The following is a 12,815-nucleotide window of genomic DNA, read 5'->3' as shown; positions in this document are numbered from 1 at the left end:
TCAAAACAAGCAAGATGGGACTTCCTGGAGACTGATCTCCATTTATGGTCCTGCTTATGATCATTACAAACTAGATTTTATTAATGAAATGCACAACTTGCTTACTGGGTGGACTGGTCCAACTCTAGTAGGTGGGGATTTTAATTTGATTAGGGAGGCCAGTGAGAAAAACACTGGTCTGATCAACCAGCACTGGGCAGACTTGTTCAATGACTGGATTAATAAATTTGGTCTTCTTGAGCTAAAGATTAATGGCAGGAAATACACCTGGGGCAACAACCAAGACTCCTTGGTAATGGCCACTATAGATAGGGTTTTCATGTCCACTAACTGGGCAACATCGTTTCCTAATGTTCAGCTCAGAGCTCTTCCCAGGGTTGGAAGTGATCACACCCCTATGGTATTGAACACTTGTGCTTTCTCCACCCCTAAAGAGAAAGCTTTTAGATTTGAGAAATGGTTTCTTGAAGTAGAAGGCTTTAGGGAGGTAGTCCATAAAGCCTGGAACACTAAATGTTACTTTACCAAAGCAATTGATATTTGGCAGTTTAATATTAGAAATACCAGGAAAGCTATTAAAGGCTAGTGTGCCAATTTTGAGGCAGAGTAAAACAGGCAAAAACATGCCTTGGTGGCTGAATATAACTGCCTTGATATTATTGTTGAGTCTCATCCTCTCTCACCTAACTCTAAGCAGAGGATAAAAAATATTGCAGGTGAGCTGAATGATATCTGGAAAAAAGAAGAGATAAAAGCTAGACAGAGGTCCAGGGAGAGGGAGATCCTGGAAGGTGATCTCAACACTGGATACTTTAAAGCTATGGCAAGCCAAAAAAGGAGGAAGAAACAGATCCTGATGCTGTAAAATGATGAAGGTATTGTTACTGACCCAGAAGATATTATGAGTACCGATGTTAATTACTATAAAAAGTTATTTGGCTTCATGGATAAAATAGATATCACTTTGAAAGATGACTTTTGGAGTGAGAATGAATTAGTCTCAGAAGTTCATAACAATATTTTGGACGCTGCTTTTACTGAGAAGGAAATTAAGGATGCTGTATTCAGCTCATATGTTGAAGGAGCACCTGGCCCGGATGGATTTCCTTTTTTTATTTTATCAGCAATTCTGGGACCTTATTAAAGGCAACCTATTTGCTCTATTCCAGGATTGGGAGAAAGGAGAATTAGACCTGTATAGGCTTAATTTCTCCCTGCTAACCCTGGTTCCTAAAGAGGCTAAGGCAGTTAGAATGGAGAAATTTAGGCCTCTTGCCATGAGTAATTGTAGTTTTAAAATCTTTGCAAAATGTGCCACAACCAAATTTGGCCCCATTTGCAATGATCTAATAGCTCCTAACCAGATAGCCTTTATTAAAGGGTGATTTATTGCTGAGAGTATTATTGTTGCACATGAAATTATTCATTCTGTGCACTCTAGCAAGCAGTCTGGCTTCGTTTTTAAACTAGATTATGAGAAAGCCTATGACATGATCAATAGAGAATTCATTATGGATATGATGAAGAGGAGGGGTTTTAGCAATAAGTGGATGGGTAAAGTGGAATCTCTCATTTTCAAAGGCTCTGTTGGTGTCAGAGTCAATGACAGCAACAGTGAGTTCTTTGTCCCTGGCAAGGGTGCCAAACAAGGAGATCCCTTTTCCCCCCTCCTTTTCAATCTGATTGTTGATGTCTTTACTAGAATTTTAATTAAAGCCTTTATTAATAACAAAGTAGAAGGCCTTTTTCTTGTCACAAACCCTGCGGGCATCATTAGCATGCAATATGCAGACGACACTTTGCTCTTTTTGGGCAAAAACCTTTCTTTTGCTAAAAACCTTAAGTGGTTACTGTCTTGTTTTGAATAGTTATCAAGAATGAGGATCAATTTCCATAAATGTGATCTGGTTCCAATTAACATTGACCGTGAGGAAGCAAATTTGTTTGCTCAGGTCCTGGGGTGTAAAATTGGAGATTTCCCTATCAAATATTTAGGGGCCCCTCTTCATTATAATAAACTTAGAAAAGAGGACTTACAACCCACTGTAGATAAAATTATTAAGAAGGGAGCCAGTTGGTGAGGGAGATTACTTTCCTCTGGTAAACGGCTTACCCTTGTCCAGTCTTGTTTATCTAGAATTCCCTGCTATCTTATGGGAATTATTAAATTCCCTAAGTGGGCCACTAATATGATAGACTCTCAACTTGCTCACTGCTTTTGGGATGACTATGGAGGTCATCATAAATACCACCTAGCTGCTTGGGGAAATATTGCCTTGAAGAAACAGTATGGTGGGCTGGGCATCCCTGACATTGCCGATATGAATCTCAGCCTGCTAGCTTCGTGGGCTAAGAGATATTTCAACGATGATGGTAAAATTTGGAAACAAATCATTGATGTCAAATATAAAACTTGCAAACCTAACATTTTTGCCTGCCCTAATATTGGAGCCTCCCCCCTTTGGAAAGGCATACTTTGGGCTATTAAAGCTGCAAAAATTGGCTTTTCCTGGAAGGTGGGTAATGGCAAGAGTGTTAGGTTTTGGGAAGACCATTGGACTGGCAATTCTATACTTGCAACTAGTTTTTGGGAGTTGTATAATATTGCCAATACCAATGTCTCCATCAATGAGGTGTGGGATGGCGTGACCCTGAAAATTAACTTTAGGAGATGTTTTTCGCCGGACATGCTTGCTGCTTGGAATGAGCTTTTCAGTGTAGTCAAGGATCTGAGCTTAAATGATTGTGATGACACTATTATTTGGGATCTGGAGCCTAAGGGATATACACTGTTAAATCTTATTATAATTTTGTGAATTTTAGAGGAGTGACTCCAAATAATATTATGATGATCTGGAAAGCTAATGTTCCTCAGAGAATTCAGATATTTCTCTGGTTGCTTGTGAGAAACAAGCTACTCACCAGAGACAATCTTCTGAAAAGACAGCATGTAGCTGATACTACCTGTCTGTTCTGTAATGAAGCAGAATCGGTTAATCATCTTCTTTTTTATTGTGTGGTTGCGAGAGAACTCTGGAGAGAGATTTTTAGCCCCATAGGGAGCAACATTGAGCTTAACTTGCATGGGCTTCTGGATTGATGGGCTAGAAATGACAACAAAACTGCAGATATTATGCTTCATGCAGCTGCATTATGGACTCTCTAGAGATATCGTAACGATATTTGCTTTAATGTTGTGCCTTGGCTTGGAATGCAGGTTATGTGGCAAAAGGCAGCTTCCTTTTTAACCTTGTGGGAGATCAGGTGCGCGGATCCCGCCAAGAGGAGATGTCGTCTCCTGGTGCAAAGGATGGAACATTTGGCGCGAGCACCGCCTCTCCTCACCCTGGCTAGGACTGAACCAGTGCTGTGAAAGGACTCCTTGCTTCGGGGGTGGCTTCTCGCTATGAAGACATAGATTTATTAGCTGGTCGTGATTCTTAACCTCTGAATATGTATGCTGGTTGTAGCCCTTACTGGGTGTGGTCTTCGCTCTTTGTCTCTTTTGCTCCTTCAGGAGTGTAGACTGTATGGTTTTTTCATTTTGCTGGGGCAGCTTTTCTGATGTTTTTACCCGTGCGCCTTGTAGCTCCAAAACCAAAGATGTTCGGTGGTTTCGTGGCATGCAATGGAACCAGGGTGTTGAGCCTTTTTCTTCTAAAAAAATACTTATCAGAGAAATGGATGTATTTAAATGTATTTTAGTTCATTCATTTTTTTGACAAGTATTTTCCGACAGAGGGTGTACGTAACTAATTTCAAATACAAGATGCATATTGACTGCATATCACTCAACGATAATAGGAATTTAGAACCAATAACCTACTATGTACTACTTCCTCTGTTTCTAAATGTTCTTTTTTAAGATTTTAAATGAACTACCACATACGGATGTATATAGACAAATTTTAAAGCGTAGATTCACTCAATTAGTATATCCATATACTAATTGTAGAGATCTTTCATTTAGAAACAGAAGGAGTACTTTACACATATAAACCATGGCATGGCAGGTGCATTTCATGAGTTTCCGCAAGAGCTTTCCAGAACGTCATGCTGCTCACGCTGTGAGTGGCAATGGAGCGACGAGCACAGCCACGGGGCGACGGGGGCTAGTGCTGCTTTTCTGTTCAACATCTCGCAACAGTTTTTAGCTGGTTTTTCCTCAGGTGTTGAACACACTTTTTCTGTGGGAAGAGCTGCCAGCACAAAACACATGGCACCAAATGAAAATGGTTGTGAACAGTTCGCAGTAGAGATGTCCAAAACTATCAATGACCCTGTCCTGTCTCATGTACAGACTGTAGAAAAAATCTTACAAAGGCACAACTCTACAACACACCGTGAACAGCCCGTGCTTTCCCTATACGCCACACAGTGTGTGATCACAGATTACCATCCGTCGGCAAGACATTCAGAGAGGTTTTACAGGTGAGCAAAAGAACCAGCTTGGACCCTGAAGAGAAGTCAGTACTGTGATGCTACATCGTCAGCGAATCAGGAAGCGAGGTCGGAGCGCCGCAGATCTTGCCACCAACGTCGGGGAAGCATTCTTGGTCGGGCAGCGGGACGATCTTACCATCGGACTCTACCTTCACTGGGTATCTGAGGAGGTGCCCTTGCAACGTTTTCATCTCTTCTGATGCGAATCTTTCCCAGTTTTCTTCGGCTATTTGGTTCACTAATCTTACACATTCCAGACTAGAAGGTTCCTTGAAGTGGTCATCAACCATACCAAGGTGTTCTGCCCAGAGGGAGTTCCTATACCCATATACCTGCAACCAAGACAAAGGTTACAACATTTCTAACGAAGCCTCTGCTGTTAACCAGTAAAAAAGAAGCTGGAGGAGAAAGCCAGTCCACGAACCTGGCCGTGAGGATGACCCTTCTTCGAAGACCATGCATGATGAGGCTGGTAGGCACCCATTGCAATTTCGGTATCTCTCGAGCCAGCCAAGGATCTCTGATTGATGTTTGCCGAGCCCAAAATGACGTATTCATCGTCTACAATCATCCCTTTTGCATGAACATAGATCATGAACCGCCGATGTTTTCTAGCCAGGCCCTATCAATTTTCAAAGGGGGGATTAAAATAACTGTGTTAATTCATATTAAACTTTTAGGAAAGGAAAAGCTGGAACAATGCTCATGATGAGTAAATTATGTTTGCCAACTCTTCGGTCGTATATACACCATGTTACTCATAAAGAAAAAAACATTCCTTGCACCAATTTAAGAGGGGGGGGGGGTGCTATAAATTACAACGATCAAGGATAGAAACAAAAGAAAACTTCAATCAATGTAACAGTAATTGCTTCAGGCTTTTGAACGGCATTGACAAACATAAAGATCCTACCACACCAACAGTTGGCTAAACCAACATTTTGGTAACCTAAGGTAAGAAAGCAACTTTCCAAACCAATGATGCCTCAGCATTTCTCTAGCAAGCTATCTGTATGTTTTGACATCCACTAGAACTTTAGCCAAATGTCCACTAGAGTACTAGACAAGCAAGGCTTAAAACTGATGATACTACGTACCAACTTCAGAAAATATTCTTTCTATGAAGGAATGAAGAATACAACAAGACATTACCGCTGCACTTTTATCTGTAGATTTATCTGACTCAGGGCTACCATCTGTTGACGGTTCTTCCCGATTGCCCAGACAGTAAAAGTTCAAGTAATCTTGAAGGTTTGCATCCTCAATATTCATGGCCTTGAGCTCTCGTGCGATTACTCCATACATCATCTCCATTGTCTGAGCCTGTGAGAAAAGAACAAACAATTAGTATTTTTAATTTATTCAAGCCTACAAGTGAGTTGTCTTTTTATGGGGAAGCCTACAAGTGAACTGTGTCACACTATACTGTATATCCTCTCTTGCAGAATCAAGCCTATCAAGTATCAACAGCCGTCAGGCAGAAAACTATGAGTGTAGATTATGGATTTTGATGAATCATGGGTGAAGTGATCCTAGCAGGAGAACATAGGAGTGGTGGAAGGGCCTATGGGATACTTCACATGCTAATTTGTGAAAAGCATCCGAAGCTTGTCATTGTAAGCTCGGTTGCTTTTGAACTTTGGTCTTCCTTATTTTAGCGGATGCTTAGTTTTGTGGCTGCTTTTTAGTAGTAAGATCTTGAGACATCCCATGATACGGCCTGTGTATCAGGGATGTAGGGATAGTGTTAAGCATAGGATTGTACAGGACACCACTTTTGTAATGAAAATGGGGACCATGAGAACCCTTTAATAATAGAAAAAAAACATCCGAAGCCTGTGCACTGTTGTAACCCCTGGTTCTATATCGAACTACGTAATTCAACATACATGCATGTAAAAGTAAAATTTATTGTATCATCTTCATTAGATTTTTCAGAGCTATTCCCTGCCTTCAGTGGCATGGACAATTAAAGGCTTACAAAAGGGGCAAATCGGAAGATCTCTTTATAATATCGTAGGCATGTATGGGATAATCATCATTCGCATACAATCAGAATTGCACTACCGCAGATTTTACAGCAATAACGACATTACATACTACATTGCCTCTATGAAATTTTACTGCTGCTGAGCAAAAAGGATCACCAAGGTAACATTTGATAGTGAGAGATTGTTTTTACCAAAACGAAGATGAGAATAGAATAGCGCTGAACTAAACAAAGGGGGGTGGTCATAAAGTAGAGTAATATTGTATTAAAACAAAACAAAAACAGCATACACATCAGGGGCAGGGAGTATGCCAACGTGCACTCAAATGGAAATTCATTCATTGGTAGAAGATTGAAATTACAAGGTCGAATGAGATCTCCATATCTCACTGAATCTCAGATTGGAATTTCAGTATCTCAATAAATCTCAGATTTGGAGTTTCCTAATAGCTGCTATAATGCTTTTTACAAAATAGAGCTTACCTGAAAGAAAAGAATTTCTTGCACAGAGGCCGAGGTAGGGACTCCTTCAGGCCACATTGGTATGACTACATAAACTGCAAACCGTTCGCCAGCTCTAATCTTGGTTGCAATTTTGAGGGCCAATTCCATTGGTATCAGATTATCAGCACCTGCAACATCCCAAGGGATCAAAATTCCAGTTTGTCTAGATCATGTCATAAAATTAAACATCAATGTTGAATTTACACAACAGACCGACAGCAACAAAGGCATCAATGAAACAAAAAGAATGTGGCTTGTCTAATAGAAGCAGGACGAGCAAAATGAATCCATATTCCCCCTGCAATGTAGCCTATCTAATAAAAGTATGAAGAGCAAACTAAATCTATGTTCTCCCTGCATTATGTGGTGCATGTTTTGCCTTGTTCTACCAGCAGAAGAATATGCATGCAACTGTGGAAGGTATGCTATACCTAACAATCAAATATTCCATGTTTCAGACAGGATACAAAGGAAGAACCCCAAACCTGAATTCACATAGGATGGCCACTCGTACGAAGAACCAAGAAAATACTGATTTTCTATATAAATGAAATGTTGCGCTGATCTGATTGCCCGGACATATGCTGTGTGAATGCTCTTATCAATTATGAGGTTCTTTCGGCACACAAGATTCTGCACAAGTCCATTAAATGGTAAGTACTTTATACAAGAAGAACGTAGTTCCAAATAGTACAGGACAAGGTAAAAATGGAAAAAAAAGTGAAACAGCACCACAAATTTCAATATAGATGTGGATTTATTGAACATTGCAAAGGAGTATAATGAGACGTGCCAAACTAACCTGCTTTGAAGCCTCTTTGCAATCACTAGGAAATCCTTTTAGAGAGCCCGAGTCAATTGACCGGAATACCTGAAGAATTAATATATGTTAACCAGTGCCTAGAATTCACAAGTACTGACATAAGCACAACTTAAAGAGCAGTGCCAAGACCTGAACATGCCAATTTTCAGGATCTTCTTCTTTTGAAACCCGCAAACTAACATGATCATTTGGAACATTAGGTGAAGGACTAAGTATCCACGAGATACGCTCCAGCTTTATCAGGGCATCATCTTTCCAGCGAGATACTTTCCTAAATCGATCACGGAATTTGGATGCCTTTCTCCAGCGTTGTTCAAAATTCTTCAAGACATCATAGGCAGCTGGTCCATCAATCTTACAGTGCAAATCATGCCATGGTTGTCTCGGTCCTTTTGCGCCTGCCTGCATCAAGGGAATACATATGATGACAGGAAGATTAAAACTCAATGAGAATAATGTGGTGCAAGATAAGCTCTGGCAGTCAGGCATTCACACATGGCACCGGCTCCCAGAAGCTTACTTCCTCGACTTCAACTTGATAAGCATAGAGTAAAACATATTGGCAAAAATGAACTCACCGAAAATGTTGGGTTATGGAAATCATTTTCAAATACTGTGTCAAGGTCTTTAAAAAGCCTATGTTGAGGAGTATCATAACGCCCATCACAAAGATCTAGGCCCCCAACGAAAGCAGTAACTTTCCGCTTGTTTCCCGAAGCTTGTGTATCAACCAGCACACATTTTTGGTGGTGTGTAAACAATGTCCCAACAACCTGCAAGATAGTAGTTCAAGATTGCCAAATGTGGCAAAAAAGAGAGCATATGAGTAGCCTGCAGAATACAAAAGATATTCACAAGACTGAGATGATGCTTATTCTGAAAGCAACATGACGGTGACCTCCTGATTTTATTTATATATATATATAAAGCTAACTGCCAACTTAGTTGGTATCATTCACTATCCATAAGGCACCAACACACACATCATGATTTTAGAGAACATTCAAATTCTCCTAAAAGAGGATGCATGAGTAAATATTAACCTGCTTAAGGTTTATGATGACAGCAATTACTTGCAGCCTATCGACAAAAGAAATAAAATACAAATAAAGTACAAGCAAACTGCCTGAACTTGCCTGTTGTTTGAAAATGCTCAGCTTACTGCTGGCATATCGAGGTGAAAGAACACAGATGACTGAGGAATGCTTGAAAAACTTTCTAGTTTCTTCATCATGCGTTCCCATCACACCACCCTGCAAAAGCATAGAAAGGAGGACTTACTCTCAGATATTATGACATAGAACCCCTTTAAAGAACAGCACTATCAAAAGGAAGAGCAAGTGTGAATTATGATGGGGATCATAAACTGTGCAGTGTGCACCCTTTTATGAATGAAAATGCGGGCCATGTGGCCCCTTTAATCAAAAAAATAAACTGTGCATACTAATTAGTAGATTTGGAGAACACGGCCGAGGTGTGAGTTCGGAAAAGACGTATGGTCATAGATTATGGTAAACTGGAATCAGAGAGAACACCCCCAGGCCAAATATCCAGGTTCAGGTTTTTTTGGATAAGAATATCCAGGTTCAGTTGATTGTTGCAAGTCTATAACAGTCATCGATTGATTGTTTACCCTCTATTATATTCCTACGAATATGGAAATTACCTATGAACAAGTAACCTCTCAAAAAACTTATGAACAAGTACTACTTGACTGAACACTCAAATGCACCAAGCTGGGGAATAATAAATCCCTATTATGGAACAAAATCCAAAGAATTCCTCGCAATCAAGTCAACATCAAATGCATCTGGGGACGTTTCCGACGGCTATCCAAACTAAGCTGTGAAATTAGAGTCAGAACTACCAGGTCGTAATGTCTCACCGTTTTGATGAAGAGCTTGTCATGGGACGTCTTGTCGTCCCAGACGAGCAGGCACACTCTGACGCCCTCCTGCGACTTGAACTTGAGCAGCTCTCCGAGCGTGAGCTCGCCGCCGTCCGGGAGCGGCCTGGACGACGACGGCTCGCGCACCAGCTTCACCTTGTCGTAGATCGACCAGCCGACGATGTAAATCATATGGTGCGCCTCGAGTATGGCGTGGCAGATGTCCTCCCAGCACTGGTTGTGCTCGAACTTCTTCCCCCGCTCGAGCTCGACGTCCGGCAGGTCCCCCTCGTTGACGTGCGCGTCCTGGTAGAGCGTGACTTTCCCGCCGTGGCGGAGCGGGAAGTAGGAGTCCTTGACGCCCTGCTGGTCGGGGTCGCCGGGGATGCCGCGGCGGTAGACCGGGTTGGCGGCGAAGGGGCGGAAGCGGTAGCGGATGAAGAGCGCGGTGCGGGGCTTGTAGGTCTTGCCGCTGGTGCCGACGATGGGGACCCACTCCTCGAGCTCGTCGGCGGCGGCGACGACCCGGTCGGCGGGGACGGAGGCGGTGCCGATGAGCTGCGCGCCGAAGGTGTCGTTGTCCTTGACCTGGAACTCGAGGACGGTGGCGCGGTGCGCGAGCGGCACGAAGAACTGCTCGTCCCAGCGCGGCTCCTGGCTGTTGGGGATGACGGCGGTGCGCGCGACGACGGCGCCGGCGACGGAGAGCGTGACGTAGGGGTCGCTGGTGATGATCCTGCGGTGGTGGTGGCGGCGGCTGCCGGCCTCCCCGACGCCGCGGCTGTTGGGCGGGGGCTGCCGGGGCGCGCAGGAGGAGGCGGTGCCGCAGGAGGCGAAGCAGCGGCGGATGTGCTCGGAGAACATGTCCATGTTGGGCAGCAGCCGCGCCTCGACGACCCAGAGGTCGAGGTCCCCGTGCAGGAGCACGGGCTTGGCCGGCGACGGCGACTCGTCCCCGCCCGACGACGCCATGGACGGCGACGCGGAGCGGGGGGCGGTGGCGGCGGCGGCGGCCAGCTTGGAATCGGAGCCGGGCCCCCGGTCCCGCCTGTTGCGCAACCGCGGCGACGGCCCCCAGGTACCCGGCGGGGATTCCGGTGGGGGAGGCGAGGCCACCCACGCGGGGAGGAGGCGGACCGGAACGGCAAAGCTGGAGGAGGAGGTGGGTGGTGAGGTGGTGGAGGATCTCGGCGTTGGCAATCTAGCCTAAAATAGCATGGGTTTTACTTTTCTCCACAGAAATACTACTACTAATAACGCATGGGGTTTTACTTTTCTCCACAGAAATAGTCCTAATAACGCATGGGGTTTACGCTCCACTGCCGATTTCTTATTGTTATTATGGGCAAAGCAAAGGGGTTGCATGGATTCATTCCGAGACAGTTACGTACATCGATGAAAAAGAGGCTCAGAATATTCAAAATGGAATTACAACAAAAAAAATCTCTGCACTGCAGATCAAAGAGGGAAAATGTAATCTCGAACGAACTGGAGTTACTTGAGGTGGTGGAGTATTTTAACCGGAGGAGTGGAGCGACTGTTTTTCTGGCGCGCGGGGGGGGGGGGGGGGGGTGTGAAGGGGGGGAGAAACGGCTTTTTCCTGGGCGTTGCCGTGCGTTTTATGGAACGCGGGCGCAACGGTCGCGCGTACGGCCGGCTCCGGCGTAACGGGCGCTGACCGGTGGAGCCCGCGAGATCCGATCGGGGAGGCCGGGCCCGGGTCCCAGGGCCGCCTCACGCGCGCGCGTGGTCGGGGTCGGGTTGGGTGGGGATCTGCGTTGCGTGCGGGCAGGTTCAGGTCGGCCGAGTCCGCGTGATCTGGATCCCCTGCGCTGCGGGATGGACTCTCTCTCGGGTCCTCCTTCTCTCTAGAGCGGGTGGGTGGTTGGTGATGAGGTGGCCGGTGGGCGGCGGGGCACGTCGCGGGCGTGTGCGTGGATCGGTGATGTTGATGGCGTACGCGTCGGGTCGCGTGGCGCCGCGCTGAGCGGAGCGGGAGTGGGTCAAACTAGGCAGGCGAGGTGGCCTCCCGCTGCGCTGGACGCGCCCACGGAACGGAAGGCCGAGCTGGCGGAGCTAAGGGGGCATACGGCCGTTTTGGCGCCGGGAGTCGCTCGGTGGCGGGCGGTCTGTCTGTCGGCTTCCGCTCCCCCACCCCAAATCCAACTTCTCCAACGCTCCCCGACTTTTTTTTTCTTTTTCTTTTGGAGGATAAACGCTCCCCGACTCGGTGGTAGGTAGAGCTGCAAACGAGTTAAGCTCGAGCGAGTTGGAGTTGGCTCAACTCAACTCATATAAAAATTCAAGCGAGCTCAAACTAAGTGAAGCTCATGATCAAGCTGTAGAACATGACTCGTGCTCAGCTTGTAACGATCTCGAGTCGATCTCGAGCTAATTTCAAGCTAAATGAGATGGCAAAAATTATAAATCTATGAATGAAAAACAAAAAAATTAGCGTGAATATGCTGGAAACCTTTGCCAAAAATATAAGATATTTAACACATAGTTGATCACGTGCCATAATTAGGCCTAAATCTTCTCTGCACTTAATTAAGTCTCCATATTCGTTAATAAATAAATGGAGATAAAATATGGACAACATATATGGTAATAAATCATCTTATTTTCATTTAATATATGGCATGATCATTTAACATAATGATATTCAGTCGAGCTATCGAGGTAAAATTGAGCGAGCCAACATTGGCTTAAGATCGGCTCGTTTCTCGGTCGAGCTACATAAAGTGTTCAAACTCAACTTTTTTCTTTTCGAGTCGAGTCAAAAAACGAGTCGATCTCAAGCGGCTCACGAGCCTCAAGCTTTTCTTGCAGCTCTAGTGGTAGGGTCCGGCCGTTTTGGCGCCACTATAGTACTGCTCCGGCCGTTTGGTGCGTGGATGTTTGTTACAGCCGGGTTCGGGAGTTACTTTCTTTCTGGGGTCGTTTCTGTAGGATATAGGCGCCGTTTCCATTTTAGATTTTAGAGACGGGGTTTGTTTGGTGCCATTTCCTCCAACGGGTGTAACGCACAAGCAGAAGCGGCAGGAAAAGCATGCGCGCGTGCGAAGCGGACTGAAGGTTAGGCCAACTTCAAGGCCCAACTCAAACAAACGTGGACTTTTTTTTGGTACCAAACAAACGAATGCGGATTTGATCCTTTTTTATCC

The 12,815-nt window shown here is 44.7% G+C and overlaps 1 protein-coding gene across 1 annotated transcript; it reads right to left on the bottom strand.

Annotated features, from left to right (window-relative positions):
- Positions 1-4,253: 4,253 nt before the first annotated feature.
- On the bottom strand, positions 4,254-11,209 carry PLDDELTA (phospholipase D delta). The gene is made up of 10 exons (XM_048675386.2): positions 9,646-11,209; positions 8,897-9,013; positions 8,339-8,533; positions 7,890-8,162; positions 7,740-7,808; positions 7,423-7,570; positions 6,917-7,065; positions 5,596-5,766; positions 4,868-5,065; positions 4,254-4,775 (listed from the first exon to the last, which is right to left on the bottom strand). The coding sequence occupies exons 1-10, from the start codon at positions 10,618-10,620 to the stop codon at positions 4,482-4,484; spliced, it is 2,589 nt and encodes an 862-aa protein (XP_048531343.1). The 5' UTR covers positions 10,621-11,209; the 3' UTR covers positions 4,254-4,481.
- Positions 11,210-12,815: the final 1,606 nt, after the last annotated feature.

This window comes from Triticum urartu, chromosome 5A, assembly GCF_056163025.1.
Source record: "Triticum urartu cultivar PI428250 chromosome 5A, HENAU_Tu73, whole genome shotgun sequence".
Classification (NCBI taxonomy): domain Eukaryota; kingdom Viridiplantae; phylum Streptophyta; class Magnoliopsida; order Poales; family Poaceae; genus Triticum; species Triticum urartu.
Note: the sequence above shows the minus strand (reverse complement) of the source record. Positions and strands in the feature narration are given on the sequence as shown.